The 19,777-nt window shown below is 31.2% G+C and overlaps 2 protein-coding genes across 2 annotated transcripts; one reads left to right on the top strand and one right to left on the bottom strand.

Annotated features, from left to right (window-relative positions):
* Nucleotides 1-789: 789 nt before the first annotated feature.
* Nucleotides 790-3,608, bottom strand: LOC124837811 (pentatricopeptide repeat-containing protein At4g13650-like). Its single transcript, XM_047313275.2, has one exon. The coding sequence runs from the start codon at nucleotides 3,312-3,314 to the stop codon at nucleotides 1,014-1,016; it is 2,301 nt and encodes a 766-aa protein (XP_047169231.2). The 5' UTR covers nucleotides 3,315-3,608; the 3' UTR covers nucleotides 790-1,013.
* A 10,113-nt stretch (nucleotides 3,609-13,721) lies between these two features.
* On the top strand, nucleotides 13,722-18,865 carry RKD5 (RWP-RK domain-containing protein). Its single transcript, XM_047313262.2, has 5 exons — nucleotides 13,722-13,991; nucleotides 14,138-14,387; nucleotides 16,761-17,008; nucleotides 17,518-17,732; nucleotides 18,479-18,865. The coding sequence occupies exons 1-5, from the start codon at nucleotides 13,919-13,921 to the stop codon at nucleotides 18,689-18,691; spliced, it is 999 nt and encodes a 332-aa protein (XP_047169218.1). The 5' UTR covers nucleotides 13,722-13,918; the 3' UTR covers nucleotides 18,692-18,865.
* The last annotated feature ends 912 nt before the right edge of the window (nucleotides 18,866-19,777 follow it).

Below are 19,777 nucleotides of genomic sequence, written 5' to 3'. Positions count from 1 at the left end.
ATGTTTATACATGTCTGATGTGTGTTCAGTTACACGAAATAAACTACACATTAGTTGGTGGGTCTTGCATTCCAATATAGTGGAAGAAGTTCTATGGTTAGCCACGTGTATTTCCAACTTCTATATTATTTTAGGCTTAAGATGTTTTTCCATACTTCAATGATATTTTTTTTCCTGGTTCTCAATCAAATTTTTACTTTTCTTAATCTCTACCACTAACTGACTTCAGTTTAGTGATGACATGCTTTTAAGTGATATCTTAGTAATTGAGTAAGATTAACACATCTTTCTGCTTTTGGTCTTTAATAAAGCAATTTATATTTTGGTCTTTCCTGAATTTTTATTCTTCGTTTTGATCTTTGATGTCGATTGAATAAAGTGATGAATTGTTTACTACTAATCATAGCATTTGATTGAGTGGAACTTATACGTATTGTAAAATTTATTGTTAGGAAGAGAAAATGTCAAGATACAAAAAAATATTATTTCTGCTTTTGTTAATGTTTACATATCTTCTCTCTTTCAATATTTTTTAATATTTCTTATTTAACGGTGAGATCTATAGAAAATGGAGAATTTAGAAGAAAAAAATATCTTGCACGACCCATCAATCACCCATCTTTACACCCTTTCGTAAGTTTTATCGTTAAACATATATTAAAAAAATTATCATTTTCATCATATCAATTAACTTTTTTAAACAAAATTAAAAAAAAATACAAGTGCCATCGTAATTAATAACTGATATGATCATTTAACAAATAACTCGTTATTTATCAGAGATTAATATATTAGGACGAAAAATAAAATGTAAAATATTATTAGAAATGGAAAGAAAAATATAAAAAAATTACATATGTCAAACCAGAAAAAAATTTATCAGCTCAATATGTAAAAATACATTAATTTATGTGAGCAAATAGTTATTTAGATTATTTTATTAACTTTTTTTAAAAAAAAATAAATAAAATTGCACTGTAATTACGTTAGTATAAATCACATCTAAGCGATCCTCAAATCAACCAACTACTGCCTGGGTCTTTCTTCAGACGAATTTTAGCCATTTTCTCCCTACATTTAAGAGCTTCTTCCCATTTTCCCTCTCCAGTGTAAATGTTTGAGAGAAGAATGTACGAAGCATGATCACTGGGATTCAATTCTATCATCCTCATTGCACATTTTTCTCCAATTTCTGTGTTATTATGATTCCTACAAGCACTTAGTAATGTTCTCCATGCTGATTCACTTCCATCCTTCTGCACTATTTGATAAGCTTCCTCTAACCTTCCTGCCCGGCCAAAGGCATCAACTAAGCATGCATAATGCTCAGATTCTGGCTTAATTTTGTATTTGTTAAGCATCAATGTAAAGAAATACAAAGTATCTTCCAGATAACCCGAATGGCTACAAGCTGATAGCACAGCTAAGAAAGTTACGTGATTGGGAGTCAAACCATTCTTCTCTAACTTATTAAATACTTCTATGGCTTCTTGTGCCTTTCCATGATGAGCATATCCACACATCACAGCATTATAAATTACTTCATTCGGCTTTACCTGTTCACCAAAAACCTTCTCCGACTCCTCCATGGTTCCACATTTAGCATACATATCTATGATGGAACTTGCAACATACACATGACGGTTGTAACCAGACTTGATAGAGAAAACATGGAGTTGTTTACCCACTTGTATAGTTGAAAGTTGTGAGCAAGCTGAAATACACAATGGAAGGCTATAAACGGTAAAAGTGATTCCATCAGCCAACATCTCTTTGCATAGCTCCAAAGCTTCTGATTCCAGCCCATTTTGTTTATAAGTTCCAATAATAGAACTCCAAGAACCATCATCTTTTTGGACAATGTCAATAAAAGCTTTAAATGCATCACCAATTTGTCCACACTCCGAGTACATGTGAACTAATGCATTGCCAACCAAAGTATGATGGCTAACACTCGATTTTACTATAAGTGAATGAATATGTCTACCTACAGGAAAATCTAGTTTATTCTCACAAGACTTTAGAACAATAACTAGGGTGGCAGCTTGAATTTGCAACGAGGTGGTTCTGCGAAGTTCTTGTAATAGTTTCATAGAGGGACTAGATCCTCGCCCTGGTTGAGCATGAGCCATGATCATCGAGTTCCACGCTACAATATCTTTATCAATAATTCTTCTAAACACCTTGTCCACATCCACAAGTTCACCAAAACTGGCATAGAGAGTCAACAACACACTTGCTACAAAACAATCCTTTTGATACCCAGCTTTTATCATTTGGCCATGCACTTGAACTCCAGTGTTAAAGTCCTCCAGTTCAACACAAGCTTTCAAAGTACTCGAAAACACATGCTGATCTGGTCTAATCCTTTGTCTACACATGTCCTTGAAAAAATGCACAGCTTCCTCGCCTCTACCATTCATGGTATAGCCTGAAATGATAGAACTCCAAACAAAAATATTCTTCTCCTCCATGGAGTCAAAGACTTTCCTGCAAGAACTTACATCCCCACATTTGGCATACAAGTCAACCATAGCACTGCCCACCACAACATCAGCTTCGGCACCAAACTTAGATGCAAGCCCATGGATTTGCTTTACCTGTTCTAAATAAGAACAGCACTTGAGTAAGCTAACAAAAGTCCTATCATCGGGTTTCAATCCTTGGACCTCCCACATCTCAGAAAACAACCTATGAACCATGCTAAAGTCACCAACATGAGCAAACCCAGAAATCATAACATTCCATGCAACAAGGTCTTTCGTCAACAAGTCATGAAAAGCACGACATGCACCCTCGAGATTATTGCCACAGTTAAAGTACATATGCACAATAGAGCTCCCAGCAAACTTGTCTCTCTCAAGCCCAGATCGAACTAGCAGACCATGAATCTGCAAACCCACTCCCCACAATGAAGGAGTGGCACAAGCTCGAAGCAGAACAGAGAACGTGTACTCATTGGGCCTCTCATTCGTTTCACGCATCTGATTGAACATCTCAAAGGCTTTTGGGAGTGACCCAGTTCGGAGATGCGAGGAAATTAAGGTTGTCCAGGTCACAACATTCTTATTAGGCATATGGTCGAACAGGATATGGGCATGGCGAAGGTGACCAAATTTAGCATACATATTCAAGAGAGTATTGGTTAAGTGGGTTTGTGAAATACATTGGGAGAGAATGAGCTTTGCGTGGATTTGGCTGCATTGTCTCAGCGTTACGGGATTCGAAGACTTTGCCAGTGACAGCAAAAACGGTTCAAGCACACCACATACTTTGTTTGTAATATCTGGGTCCAACGCCGTGTGCCGGATCATTCCAACTCTTTTATCAGTAAAATTTACACAGTACTCGTATCGTATTGTAACTAAACTCAAATCCTACTCCCACACTTTCTTTCCTTTCACACTCTTTTAATTCTTCAATTCTCTAAAATTCCTATCTCTCTAAGGCATCTGTTTGGCGAAACCGGCGGTTCCGGGAAGAGAACCGGGCGGTTCAGTCAGGTGACGATCCCCAAACCGAAAGCGGTGGAGGCAGAAGGCACGAACGTGGTGTTGCAGTCACCGCTGGGTCCTCCTACGGTTCGGATCCCGTGGACATGATCAAGAGTCGGAAGGAGAACGGCAAATCACATATGAATAATTAATGATTAGTAACTACTTATAGAAATCATGACTGTTTTACTTAAGTTAATTATTTTTCTTAAGTTTTAAAATTTTAATTTAATTTCTCAAAAATTAAAATAATATTTATAATCTCTATCCAATAAATCTTTTATGAAATATATACTTTAGTGAGTCATATTTAATTAATTTGATCACTTAAATAAATTAGCTAATAAAATGTATAAATAAATTATTCAAATTGTTAATAAATTTTATTGGTTAATAATATGTTTAACTACGTGATATTATTTTTGGTGATTTTTTTAAATACGTTTCTCAATTCGTTTTCTTCTCAGTTTTTATTTTTTGAAAAATTAAAATAATTAGGTCAATTTTTTTTAATTTTTAATTATTATTTTAATTACCACGTGTTAAATTGATATTGTGTCACATGACAATGACAATGTCACATGTTAATGTTAGGCCACATGTAATTACATTAATCTCAATTTGGTCACTATATTTTTATTTTGTTTCAATTTAATTTTATTTTTTTAAAAATTAAACAATTTTGTCCATCTCCAAAATTCAAACAAAATTTAATTTATATATAAATATTTACAAATACTTTTATTAAAATTGATATTTTATTAAATATTTTTAACAAGATTAAGTTTATTTATATTTATATTTAGTTAATTATATTATCAGAATAGTTGTGAATAAGAATGAATCGAGAGAGATCACAGTTGTATATCATCAAGTCAATTGTGTAGTACTTCAAAGAGGATATAAGATTATGTGAAACGATATCAGGATGGCTTTAGTTTGAAGTCTGGCTAGCTAAAGTTTTAAGAGTTAGTGGAAGACATTTGGGAGGTGAGTTTAGTTTGGTAGGTACAAATTGTTTGATCAGGCACAAAAAGGATCCTTACAAGAGTAAGTTTGGAGGTTGAGAAGTTGTTTTAAGAGTATTGAGTAGACCAATCTACACTATTAAACACTAGAAAATTTAGCGTAAAGGCAATGCTTTCAATTAGTTAAGTGTTGGGGATAGTATATCGATCAAGTTGGGTGTTTGTGATAAGAAAAAATGAAAAAAGCATACATTTCTTTCTATTTGATGAGTGAATTTTTTAGGACAATTTTTTCTGGTTGGGAAGAATGTAAAGACCTAGACTATGACATTTTAGAGGCGGTAGTGGTTTAAAAATAATGAAACTCAATTATTTTTAATATTAAATGGTTTTAATATAAATAGTTTCATTATGAACGAGTTTCATTATTTTAAAACACATTATCTCTCTAAAAACCCCTTTTCTAGAGTTATTTGACTTCTCTCCAAGAGTTCTCGCTCTTTGTTCATGTGTTTGAAGACCAGAGACCGTTAGAGTGATCCTCGCGATAAGATGGTTTCTTGTTCCTCTTTTTGGGTATGTTGCTTCTTCTTTACATGTTAGCCCTTTTTGTTTTGCATATGAAGTTTGAGTCTTTTATAAGACTCTCGTATGATTAGTGGTCCTAACAGTGTACCCTGATCGTGCTTTTGTGGTTCGTAACAACATATAGAACTTTTTGTGCATTTGGAGTTATTTTAGGCTTTCTAGAGTGGTTTAGTCATCTATAAAGTAAGGGAGGTTAAATTACCCTTATTTAAGTGTATGATGTGTTGAGAATCTGAGTTGCATGTTTGAGTTGCCTAAAATTGATTGAAATGTTGGTATTGGTGTTTGTGCTGATGAAATATGACATGTTGAGTCGAGGTAGGGGCTTTGAATCGTTTTTAGTGATTAAATGTTGAAATGTTGGTATATTATGTTATTGAGATTACATCTGAGGTGAATTGAGTCATTGATTCGTGTTTAATTTGATGGTTGTTTATTTTGGGCATATAGGGTTAGTGTTAGACTGTTTTATAAGGTTGAAATGACATAAATCTACAGAATTTTGTTCTGCAAAATTATGGAAACTCGTTGGACGAGCATATACTCGTTGAGCGAGGTCAAAGTCAGAGAGCTACTGACCTGATGGTACGAAGTCAATTCCACCAGGATCGGGTCAACCCCCAAATGTAAATGTTTTCCTACATAAGCATTTTCCCACTGCTGGAGCTCGACAACAGTATCACGACAGGACATAATGAAGTTTAATAGTAGACGACAGTAAAGAGCTTGACGATAACACCCGATGGTAGGACATGGTGGGTCTCGTAGGCTCTCAAGCATCTCATGGGCTTTCTTAACCCTTGGATACTCCTCTTTAGCTTCTTTGTATGCTTGAACTTATATCTCTTTCAACTTGTCTCGAGTCTCTTAGCATGATTTTAGAGCTATGAATGTCATCATTGTTCTTGCAGCTTGTCTTCTATCATTGTCCCAACACCAAAATCATCTTACAACACTAAGTTAGTGAGAAAAAGAAAAATCAGATTGATAAAATGTGAAGTATATTAAAACTGATATTACCCTTTTGCGCTCTGCCTTTATGAAACTTAAGATTATACCCAACTCATACTTATTTCTCTCTTAAGCCTAGTATAGTATAGTTTAGAATATTTTTGTTTTAATTAACGTAGTTCTTTTAACAATTTTTGTTTTACAATTTCTACTAGCAAACAAGTTTGTTTTTCCTTTTAATATGAGTTTTTATAGTAAGTATAGTTTTTAGCAAATCGGTTCGGTTCGATTTGATTCGACTCGATTCAGTTTGGTTCAATTCGATTCAGTTCAGTTGGTTCAATTTGATTCGGTTTAGTTTGGTTCAGTTCATTCTAGTTATGTTCGGTTCAGTTCGATTCTGCTCGACTCGGCTCGTTTCAATTCAGTTTGATTATGTTTTGTTCGATTCGGTTCGGTTCACCTTGACTCAGTTCGGCTCGACTCGGTTTGCTTAGTTTGGTTTGGTTCAATTCGATTCGGCTCAGTTCGATTCGGCTTGGCTCGACTCGGCTCGACTCATTTTGCTTGGTTCAACTGAGAATGGTTCGATTCGGTTGTTTGTTTCGATTCGGTTTGGATTGGTTCGACTCTACTCAATTCAATTTGATTCGGTTCGGCTTAGTTTGGTTTGGTTCAATTCAGCACGACTTGGTTTGGTTCAGTTCAATTCCGTTTGGTTCAGTTCGGTTTAAAGCGGCTTAGTTTGGTTCGGTTCTGTTCAGATCGACTCGACTCAGTTCAGTTTAGTTTGGTTTGGTTGGATTCGGTTCAGTTTGATTCAATTTGGCTCAACTCCGCTCGACTCGGCTCATTCGGCTAGGTTCGACTCGACTCGGTTCGATTCGGTTAACTTCGACTCAGTTCGGTTTGGTTTGATTCGATTCAGCTCGCCTTGGTTCGGCTCCTTCGGCTCGTTTTAGGTTGGCTTAGTTCGGTTCGTTTCGGTTTGGTTCAGTTCAGTTCGACTTAATTGGACTCGACTCGTCTTGGTTCGATTTGGTTCGGTTCAGTTCGACTTTGTTCAGTTCGGTTCGGTTCACACTGTCTTTGTCACATGACACTGTTAGTTTGACACATGACAATTTTTTTATTTTTAAAAATAATTTAAAAAATAAAAAGTAAAAATAATTAAAAAATATTTAAAATATTAAAAAAAAACAGAAACTAACACGTGACACAATCTTTAAAGCTTTTAGTACATGACTAACGACAATGGCTTAATTACTTCAATTTTTCAAAAATAGAAATTCAATTGAGACAAAAAAAAAGTGAGGGACCTATTTGAAAAAGGTCATAAAAAATAAAGATGATTAAACCTTTATATATATATATATATATATATATATATATATATATATATATATATATATATATATATATCCTTGTAAATGTTTAAACTTTATGAGTTCAAAATTGTCATTATAAGCTTTCAGCATATTCAAAAGATCTCATCTAATGATTATATCTGCATGTAGAACCAAATCAATTTTCATTGCATCCATCGCAACCAAAACTGATAATGATCATTAATACTGACAAAATCAAATGACAGATTTATCATGAAATGTGTACCATAAAAATTACGTGAAGGTGATTTATACATGTCTATTTTCAATTAGTCATTACTTTATTTAAATGAAATCAATATAATAAGCTTAATATATGAAGTGTAATTTCTGAATAATAAACCATATATATTCAAAAGACAATATATGTAAACATGAAAACAAATTGAACAAAAAATAGAAAAAAATGACTAACTCCTACCAAACCAAAGACTTCTCAAAAATTAAAACACCCATATGAGCAACATGCTCATGAAAAACTTTAGGTGTAAGTCCCTTATAAGAGAGTCTACTATCATAGAGTTTGTCCCTAAGTGTATTATGAAAAATCATCCATTTTATACAATTTCTTTAACAAATAGGAACTTGGTATCAATGTGTTTTGACTTGCTCTAACTCCTTTTGTTGTTGTTAGAATACAATACAATTGATTTGTTGTCATAATATAACTTAAGTGGTTTTTTTGTTCCTTTTACAATTTGCAGCCCTATGGTAACAAATCAGTCATATTCATTGATTTGATGCCTCATAGAATGCAGTCCCTAATATGGGAAAAGGATTGAATACTATATTTCCTTTTAAGTTGTCACATATATATAAAAATCACTCTTAAATACTACATTTCCTCTTAAGTTGCCACATATATATAAAAACTAAAAACTCATTCACTGGTGGTTGACCTGAATATTGTGTCATTGATGATTTAGACACCCTGAGAGAAAAGAACCAAATTGAACAAAAATTACAAAATTAGGAATTACATTGAACATTTGAAAAAAATGAGTCTCACGTTGAACAAAGTTGATGAAGATAAGGACCAAAAATGATATTAAGCCTTCTCTTTTTAGTTCTTAAAATTTTTACAGTTGGGGACCGAAACTAAATTCATGTTACCGGATATTGAAACAACCATAGTTGTATTTAGTACAAGAGAAACAAAGGAAATAAGCTCATAATCTAAAAAATAATAATTATTATAAAAATATATTCAAATAATAGTTTATCCCATCTCAAAATACCTAATGGTCCATCAATATCAAGTCTTTGGACAATAATATTAATTGCTAGGGTATTTTGGTGCAATGATCAAACACTAATAATAAAACATTAAAAAACAAACCTATCTTTGGATTGATTTATTATTGATACGTAAAACTTTATAATTATCACACATTTACCATCACATGTGCATATGCAATCCAACCAAAAATTAATCTTCCTTTGGATCGATCAATACTCACATGAATATATATATATATATATATATATATATATATATATATATATATATATATATATATATATAAACACAAATATTCATAATTCCTTTATGAACTACCCAGATAAAGAAGATTCACTTTGGTGTTCTTTTAATTCAAATAGTTAATTCAAAATTATAAACAAGACCAAAATTGAATCTTTATAATTTATTCCAAACCCCAATTTAAATATTAATTTTATTTTAATCATAAAATTAATTCTTTATCTTGATCACGCAATCCTAACACATAAATGATGGTCCTAACCTAAACTATGAAGCAACTATATGGACCAACACTACAACAATGCTCTGCCCAACCTAGAATGGCCCACCATGGTGTGATGCGTGTCCATTGTGCCTCTGATAACGTCCATTTTTACTTACTTTTGTATGTCTATTGTCATCAATAAATCAACTCTTTTCTAGTTTTAACCTTATTTTATCCTCATATATGAATGACTCAAATTGCTAACATGACAATGATGTGTCACAGTTTTGTGAGAAATATATGTATCATGTCAACAATAAATAACATGTTCTAGTAAGAAAGAAAAATGTGAATCTTAAGCTTTGTTGTACTCATGTAAGAGTAGTTTCTTAAAACTTTTTTTAGACTAATATTTTCACATCTTTCGATCTCAAATCAGTCGAGTAGTATCATTATGATTAATTACCATGTATTTAAAATATTGTTTATTTTGAAAAATCAAATTCCAATCTTATCTCAAAAAGACAGCTCGTATGAAACAATAAGAAATAAATATTTAAATTGTTTTATACTTAATTCTTAAGAAATATGAGACTAAGTGTATAGAAATGAAGATAAAAACAATGTTAAATTAACAAATATCACGATAATTAAAATTTTAGTAGTTTGTTTTCAATCTTAAAACAACAATTTGAGATCTTAATATTTCATCTTTGTCATTAATAATTTGTAAGAGTTAGTAAATGCTGATAAGATAGTTAAATTTGAATTGTTTTAAAATATCGTGGTGTTTTCTTTTTCTTATAGTTTAATTACACTTTTTTTTTTCTATTTCACAAATAAGAAAATGTGTTTAAGTCCCGTTAACTTATTATTTAAGAAGTTGTCACGTTATTTACGTGCCAAGTTGAACATTTAACATCCAATTAATAAAATCTTAATTGAAGAACCAAACATAATTATAATTTGGTTGATCGATATTATATATATATATATATATATATATATATATATATATATATATATATATATATAGTTATATTGAGAATACATGTAAATAATTTTTATAATTTTATTATAAATAGATTTTATTTATTTTATAAGTAATTTAAGTTTAGAAAAACGATAAAATAAAAAGAAGATTAAATTAAAAAAATAGTTATTCAAAAAATTTATTTAAAATATAAAATTAGAAAATAAATACAGATGAAATTTAGAGTATTTTTATCTACTAAAATCAGATACATTTATTAAAATATATTCATTTAAAAAAGAGCTTAGGAATGTTAGTCAACCCATATATATATATATATTAAATGTTAATTTTTATTGAAAATTTTATTATCTGAAATAAAATTTTCATTTTGCATTGGTTATTTGGAGAAAAAATCTTTTGATGTCAAGGATGACAAAGAAAAATCAATTAATGAAAATGAAATTTTCAACTACGAATATTAATGAAAACAAGTACAACTGTAGGAAAAAAATATGTCTGAATTGAAACGGAATTGACTTAATTACAATGTATTACTACTTGTTACGGAACTGATGTGATTTTAACGCATGCGTTAATCAAGTTAATGCCACTAATTTATTTTAATATAGTATTTTATTTATTCATATTTTTGTAAGCTACATTATTCTTTAATATAATCAAAATAAAAAAAAATAATTTATGTAAAAATATCATGGTATTCTTTTTATCTGTATATTTATGAATAAACTTTGTAATGAAATAATTTTAAAAAGCTAAACACAAAAAACTGATAAATTTGAATAATTTTTATAGGATGTGAAAATAGGTTTTGAAGAGGATTTAACTTGAAATTTTATAAAAACCGGAAAAAAAGCGAAAACAGTTTATTCATATATATATATATATATATATATATATATATATATATATATATATATATATATATATATATATATATATATATATATATATATATATATATATATATGGATTTGCTAACGCGCGGCTATTTTTCAGTTGGTACATTTAAGGAATGTGTACCGGATTTTAGTAAACAAAAATACCCTTATATATCATGGATTCTAAGTTTTAAGGTTAAGGGTATTTTTATAATTTTCATTCTCAAAACTTAAAAAAAAAAAAAAAAACCCCCAAACCCTTACTCATCTCTCTCATTCCTCTCAATCCTTTCTCTTTCATCTCTCTCATTCCAACCTTTTCTCTGTCATCCCTACTGTAACCCCAATTGAAAAAATCAGAAACACTTGCCTTTAAACAATTTGCCTTTGTAAAGAGTTGAGTCAATGACATATTCACCTTCAGGCAAAGTTCATTCAAGATCTCTTCAATTTCACCATCTTCACTAATTTCTCTAATTTCATCATCTGCATATGTTGAATCATCATCTCTAAAAAAACCCTCCAGGCCAATTACCAATTCTTTCGGATGTCATTATGCTTGTGAAAATTAGATAAAATTATATACGACAAAAATTATAAAATGAAAACTCATTATAAAGTCATTTTTTGTAACGAGTGTTTCTGATTTTTTCCAGGCCAATTACCAATTCCTTTGATGTCATTATGCTTGTGAAAATTAGATAAAATTAGATGAGACAAAAATTATAAAATAAAAACTCAAGTATTTCTAAATTTTTTCCAGGTCAATTACCAATTCCTTTATGCTTGTGAAAATTAGATAAAATTAGATAAGACAAAAATTATAAGATCAAAACTCATTATAAAATCATTTTTTTGTAAGATTGTTTAACGGCAAGTGTTTCTGATTTTTTCAATTGGGACTACAGTAGGGTGTTTCTGATCTTTTCAATTGGGGCTACAGTAGAGATGACAGAGAAAATATTGGAGTGAGAAAGATGAAAGAGAAAGAGTTGAGAGGAATGAGAGAGGTGAGTAAGGGTTTAGGGGGTTTCTTTTTTTTTTTTTTAGTTTTGAGAATGAAAATTATTAAAATACCCTTAACCTTAAAACTTAGAATACATGGTATATAAGAATATTTTTGTCTACTAAAACCCAATACACATTGCTAAAATGTACCAACTGAAAAAGAGGCGTACGCGCGTTAGCAAACCCCATATATATATATATATATATATATATATATATATATATATATATATATATATATATATATATATAAAATTAAAAATTTAAATATTTTCTTTTATTAAAGAAGATCATATAATTTTAAATCATTATTTTATTTAGATAATTGGATGTAATTAATATTTAGTTCAAGAATAATTTTTTCCGTTTAGCATTTAAATAATAAATTATCGATAACTTTTACACAACAAATAATTATGGACAACTGATGAAATTAATTTTGAAGAAGAAACTTATATAATTATTGCATTGTCTTAATTAGTATTATTTTCTTAAGTTTATTTTTATTTGAAATATAAATATTGTCAGTTCTTATATTGATTTTAAACTTAATCCTTATCTTCATCCATTTGATTTCTTGTAATTATAATATCGCTAAGAACTAATATTCAGTTTAAGTACAATAGGGATTAACGTTAAATAATTTTGAATTTATAAATATTTAAGAAAATTAAGTATAGTTATAGTCAAAAGTTGAATTTATTATGAATAGTAATTTAAAATAATAAATAAAATATTTATTTCTCCGCTAAAATATTGTTTTATTCTTTCTGTGGACATAAATTTTCTAAATTATTTTGTTTTTTTTAATTATGTAAAATGATTAAGAATGACATATAAATAATTACATTTAAATATTATTTCATTTAATTCATAATCATTTATTTATAGTTTTGTATTATTATAATATAGTTGTAAAATAATTATTTTAATGCTGAAATTATTATTTTTCTTATTTAAAATGAAAGAAACGTACTTATTTAAAACAATCTTCAAACAAGTTAGATATGTGGGATTCACTAAAATACTGTTTTAATGTTAAATAACTTGTATAAATATCTTTAACAGAAAATGTTTTTTTAATATTTTAAAATCATAATATCATGAAAATAAAAATAAACTATATTTTAGATGTTTCAAATTCTTTAATAAAAAATAGTCTTGATCTATTTATTTTATAAAAACAATTGTATTCTTTATTCTAATTATGGTTAATGAGTTTTATTTCTTATCTTATTTAATTCAAAATTTCAAAATAAATTAGATTTATAAATAATGTTACTATGATGAAATATTTTTTAATACATTTATTATGCAGATTACACTTAATACATGAATTAGATATTCATTAATTCTTTTAAGAATTTTAGAATAAATTATATTACAAATTTAGGAAAGAAATCTTAAACTTAACCCTATCCCATAAAAGTAACTTATGAAATTATACTTGTATCTGTTTTTATATTATAATCAGACTTAGTTGATGCGAAACCGTCAATGATCATAGTATTCTAAGATAAAAAAAAATTACTAATCATATAAAATATAAAAATATATTTTTTTCAAATATAGATATTGAAAATAATACTTGAAGTATTTTATTCTTAAAATAAATATAAATTTTCAGAAATGAAAAAAGAAAAAGAAAAAATGTATTACCATTGAGCGGTTAGACAATAAATTTACTTCTAAAAGGAGAGAACAAAAAAGGTGAAGAAAAATAAATGAAGAGAAAAAGAAGAGTGAGGAAGTGACAAAAGAAAAAGACTAAAGAGAAAAAAAGTACCTTATTTTAGCTGGGCATGATTCTAAACTGATCCGAAACCAACGAAAAAAGCGGAAGATCATGCAACCTTGCACTTAAAAAGCTGGTTTTTGCATCCTTCTATCAGTCCACGCTTCATGCTTCTTCTTACCCATTACTCATTTCACATTCTCATGCCATCTTCCATCTCTTCATGGATTCCTCGCCGACCAACAATACCACTTTGCTCACCAACTTACTACTCTTCAATAACACCGTCCAACCAGGTCATATCACAAGCCATCAGATTTTTCTTACTTGTTATTTTCATCACATGTTTTGTTTTTTATACAAAGAAATGATTTTTCTTTGTGGGGTGCTGAAATTTCGTTATTTATTTGTCTATTTCTGTTGTGGGGTGTGTGGATTGCAGAGTTGATGAGGAGCCTGCATGTGTACCGGCAAGGGGATGAAGAGGAAAGGGCAGTTGAGAGGGAGTTTTTGTTTTCAGAGTGTGGATCCTATGTGGAAATGCAGGCTACCCCAATTCTTAAATTTGTCAAATCCCATGTTTCTCAAGTGTTCCAAGGGTACAAGAATGGAGTGTGGCTTTGTATCTTTGCGTTTCATGCTGATCACACTCCTCGATTTTGCCGCATTCCTCCGCTTTTGTTGGTCTCAAGGTATATCTTCTTAGCCCATGTTTGTCTTTGACATTAGTCCTGAGGTTCAAAAAAAGGTCTGCAGCAGAAATCAGCAAGTTTTGGAGTCAATGTGGTCGCAATTCCGGCTGCATGCCATATTTGTCTGCAATTTCGCATTAATCCCTAGGTTTTGAGAAAGGGTGTGCAGCAGAAATTGGCTAGTTTTGGAGTTATTTTCATCACAATTGTGTTAGCGTTCAGCAATTTGACATTAGTCCCAAGGTTTTGAAAAACAGTCTGGGGCAGAAATGGGCAAGTTTTTGATCCATTAAGATCATGATCGCAGCTGGTGTGGCCGATTTTTGTCACATCAAGGATTCCCAACAAAAATTGTATCCCGAATCGTAGTTTAAAGCCTTGCATAAGTCCTACATAGTTAGCCTTGTTTGGTCCTTTGAATAATAGAACACTTCCATCTAGTGAATTGGAATTGGTCCCTTTGAATAGATGATTATGTAATAAGCTCTTAGAGAGCTCAACAAGATTTCCCCACCTTAAATCAATCACATTTGAAAATCGAGAGTCAAAAGTTTGTAATGTGTTAAATTGGATCGATACATGCGTTCTAACCAAAGGCTACTTTTGGGTTGTAAACTTATAAATGATAAAGGAGAGGGATGTGAATTCTCTATTTTTCTTCACTAGATGTTCTCTTCACTTGTTAGAATGAAAGGTATTAAACTCTTTGGCATATAACTGGCAGACCTCTTCACAAGAAATGGTGGGTCACTTCCTAGTAACAGTTTTTTTCCTTCTCATAACACATCCTTTCTTAGAAGATCCAATTTCATTTACAAGTCCAGTTTATTGGAGTAGAAAACTCTGGTAGTGTCCATAATTTCTTTATGTATGTATGTGGCAGTTAGTCGCTAATTATTCTAGAGCAGGAAAAGTTGAAATAGCAGGAAGTGAAATGCCCATGGACTGATATTAAATTTAGAAAATATATTCCCCTAGCTTTTTATAGTCCCTATGAGTGATGGTATTTTCACTTATAATTCTCACAACAAAAGGAGATACAGGGAAAGAAGATAGAGAAGTGTGAGACTTTGCGAATGATGTTATAAAGTGTTCTGAGAGTTTTAAGTGGGAATGGCATTAATGCTATTTTACTGGTTAGATGCATAACAAACAGAACAAATCTAATGCTTCATACTAGAATAAGCAAAGTTTAGTAAGTGACAGCATCTTTGGATGAAGCAACTGATGTTTGCTTTTACTGAAAAAGAAACGTAGATGGGTTTTAAAGGTGAAAACTGGGGATGCCCTTTCCTCCAACCACCCAAAAATTGGAGATGCATGCACAGATCTTCTTGTAGAATTTTCTTTTCCATCTATCAGAATTTTCTTTTCCATCTATCAGAATTTTCTTGTCTTCCTGTGGTAAGACAATGTGATATGTTCACTTAACCATTTTCTAATATGGCATTCAGATTTATCTTTCCTTTGGCAATATTATATTTATATAACTGGTTAACTGGGACATAAAAGAATAACTAATACTTCCTTGTTTGCACTTTGAGGAGGAAAGGGAATCAAGAATAAAGTTGATACTTTATGTATGAAGCTGAAATACTTGAATATATGCTTTGCATTTTATTTAAATTTTAAAGAAAAGGAATGGAATAGAGTAGACCAATGCCTCTCCAATCTCCATCCCCCTCACAAAAAGTTTATTTTTTACCCTTCAAATTGAAGAGGACAAGGTCATATCGAAACATGTACTGTATGTTCTTAGAAAAAGGGTATTTTTCATAACTTTCTCTATAATATCAATTTGAGGGGAAGGTATCCCTTAGTACTTTTAATTTCTGGAAACAGGTAACTTCATATTTTAACTCTCCTTAACTTTTCTCTTCTCCCTAAAATACTCTAAGACTTATCTCCTATTTTTTTAATATGAACTTCCAAATATCCATGTTTTATACTGCTTTCCCTTACTGGGTTTTAAACATCATTTATTCATTGTCTTCATATTCATAGTTGAGTAAAAAGCCTATTGGATTTTCTGGATTTCATTGAAATACCACAGTCCAATTCTTTTTTGTCTGGAATGACATTATCTGCAAATTGCATAATTATGCATGCATTTTGAACACTGTTGTTGTGTTTGATATGAAATCCCTATATTCTTAACAGCCTTATCTTGAAATCACTATTTCACTGTATCATAAACTTCAGGTGATCACAACCTTGACAATTGTATGACTCCAAAATATCTCTCTACACAACTGTGGCACCACATTTACAAATTTAAAATTTTCTAGGCTTCTCCATTTTGTTTTTGAGTACTTCTACGAAGTAACTTATCATTTATCTAACTCACTCTTATTATTCATTTTGAGTTTTCAGAAACCCAAAGCTTCAGATGGTTCCAAACTTGCTCCATGATCTCCACGTGATATACAAGTTGGACAGGAAGGAGGAAGACAAAGATACAACTCTAGGATCTACAGGGGAAGAATGTCAAGGGAACAGCAACAATTTCCAACCATCAGAAAAAGTCTTTCCCGTTCTTGATCAGGATCTCAATTATCTTCCTTACGAAGAAGATGAGTCTGAGTTACTAGACAATGAGACAGATGTTGAAAGTTCACCAGGTTCCGTCAACACTCTTGCAGTTTTTTCTGCAGCTTTGCTACTATATGGACATATTGAATCTTTAGATTCGCTTGGTGAAACCTAAGTGTTACAGTATCTTGAAGTTCAAGTGTTTACTATCATGACTATATTGTTGTCATAAGTTGTAACTTAAATCTACGGTTCTGAATTGCTAATAAAATATATGAATCCTCTCAGATGACTGCACTGATGGAGTTTATACCATGTTGCTCCCAATTTTGATGCCATTCCCTTTGTTCCAGCAGCTCATTATTTGTATGCACTTCATCTATTAAAAAGGAATTTTGGATACTATATATTTTAGTGCAGTACGTACTTTGCAAAGTGACATTTGCTTCACCTGTTTAAATGAAATCACTGAGCTTGACTAGGATTAGTTGGGCACCAAAAATAAAAAAAAAAGTTTCCTATGTGAAGCTTTCTAATGTTGAGTTAATAATGCGATGCATAATGATTTATATCTAACAGATGAGGAGTGAGTTTGCAGGTTTGCTAGGGAAAAAAAAGAGGGCACCCAGTGACCTGGTAGCAAAAATTTCCTTATCAGATTTGGTCCAGTACTTTGGTATGCCAATCGTAGAAGCATCAAGAAATCTAAATGTTGGGCTTACTGTTCTCAAGAGAAAGTGCAGAGAATTTGGTATTCCCCGCTGGCCTCATAGGAAGATCAAGTCACTTGATAGTCTCATTCATGATCTTCAGGTCCTTCCTTCTTGCTTCGCCTTTCTAATTTGATGAACTTTAACACTCTGTATTCTGATTGCTTACTCATTTCAAGAAATATTTTATTCATTTACAGCCCCTACTTGAACTTTATTTATTTGAACATCAGCGTAATTTCGTTGAAGTGCATGCAACCTACTTGTTCAACTAATCTTATTATTTGTAATATACCGAGGGAATTAGCTGTAGCCAACATGCGACCTTCCTTTTGAACTGATATTATTATAATGAGGGAGTGAGTGGAGATCGGTAGCCAACATGATTGATCTTATTTGATTCAATATCAGTTGATATCTTGTTTAAGGTTCAATCCACAATGTTAGTTTTCACATTTTGAAGACATGGAATGGGTGAAACTGAAAGCATGCTGAAGTGCACTTTGAAGCATTATTCTGCAAAATTTTGTTATAGTTTTGGTCAAATCTATCACATTCAATATATCGAGTTCATTTGAAATTAAGTATTATATGTATAGTCTTCGGTAGTAGGTGAACTTTGACATTAGCGCATAATTTTGTTGATTAGTTTTATGTTCCCATTTGATCTATAAATCTTTGCATTCTGTTTCGTCTACTTTTGTGCTTCCCTTTTGAGTAAAATACTTAAATTTTGCCAACGTTGTAATCTCGAGTTCTATTGAATTTTGAACTCCTCCAACACAGATAATAAAAAATGGTTTGTATTTAGGCAACATTGACTGATTGACAAAGGTGGAACACATGCAGGAAGAGGCAAAGAGCCAAGAATTGGAGGACATGGAAGCAGCAATGGCAGTGGCCAAGAGACAAAGGATGTTGGAGTGTGAAAAGGAAAACATAGAGAAGAAGCCCTTCATGGACATTCAAACCGAAACAAAGAGGTTCAGGCAAGATGTTTTCAAGAGAAGACACAGAGCAAGAGCTGTTGGAAAACATAATTCTACAGTATCCAACACATAGCACAATGTAAAGAATGAAAGACCAACATAAACCATAGTTCTCACGTTGTAGAATGAGATGAAAGTTGAAACCTCTACACCCCTTCTAACAGGGCATTTTGACCCTCAGAAATTTACTTTTGACTTATATATAGATTTCAATATGCAAAGGAAGTGCTCAATTCCCTTTTGTCTTTTTTTCCCCTCTTAATCATTGCTTCTACAGTTCTGATTGTATAATTATAAGATTTATTACTCTAACGTTGACCCGGAAAGGATTAAAATTTGATGAACGTGGATCATACTCAAGCAGTTTTGGAAAACAGGCAACTAGGAGTTGTTTTGGGTTGAAAGCACTTTGTTTAAGCCAATCTCATCGCTTCAGGTGTTAGGTGATGTATAAAGCAAAAAACTCATGAAAGGTTCCATTTGATTGAGTTGGGTCTAATACATGAATGATGATATTCTTAATTTCCACGAAGCTATGTCACAGGTACGTGCGCTTGCTTACATTGCATTGCAGCAAAAACTGATAGCCACTTTGATTGGTTAAATTCAAAGTTAAGGATAATGCTATGCGGGGTGTGTCGAATTTGATGTGTCTCTGTCCACTAACTTGATTTGTTTTTGGTTAGATGATTATGCAGCACTTTCCGCGACGATGACTTGGATCTACAAATAAACAAATATAGTGAGACAAAACACGTTATTTGGAGTCCATGTTTTGTTCCGCGGAAGACCACATTCTAGTTAACTTCCTCCTTCGACGAAAAAAACCCCAATGATGTTAACCTTTTGCGTTGTTCGCTCTCTCAAGTTGTTGTGCTGCTTGTAGTGTGTGCGGTGCAGCTGTTTTTTTTTTCTTTTTTCTTTTTAGAATCAAGTAAAATTTCCATATATCAAACAAAAGTTCCAATTATATATATATATATATATATATATATATATATATATATAATTTTGATGAACTCAAGCAATTAGGAAAATAGTCGAGCCAAACAAGATATATGAATTCAATAATATTAGCATTTTCATTCTAACAATTAGAAATTAATAATAATATTAAAAATTATTTTATATTAATTCAAAAATAGGTTTCTTTGTAAAA

Source organism: Vigna umbellata, chromosome 10 (genome assembly GCF_029865625.1).
Source record: "Vigna umbellata cultivar VRB3 chromosome 10, Vumbellata_1.0, whole genome shotgun sequence".
NCBI lineage: Eukaryota > Viridiplantae > Streptophyta > Magnoliopsida > Fabales > Fabaceae > Vigna > Vigna umbellata.
The sequence above is the reverse complement of the archived record's forward strand: the minus strand, read 5'-3'. Positions and strand labels throughout refer to the sequence as shown.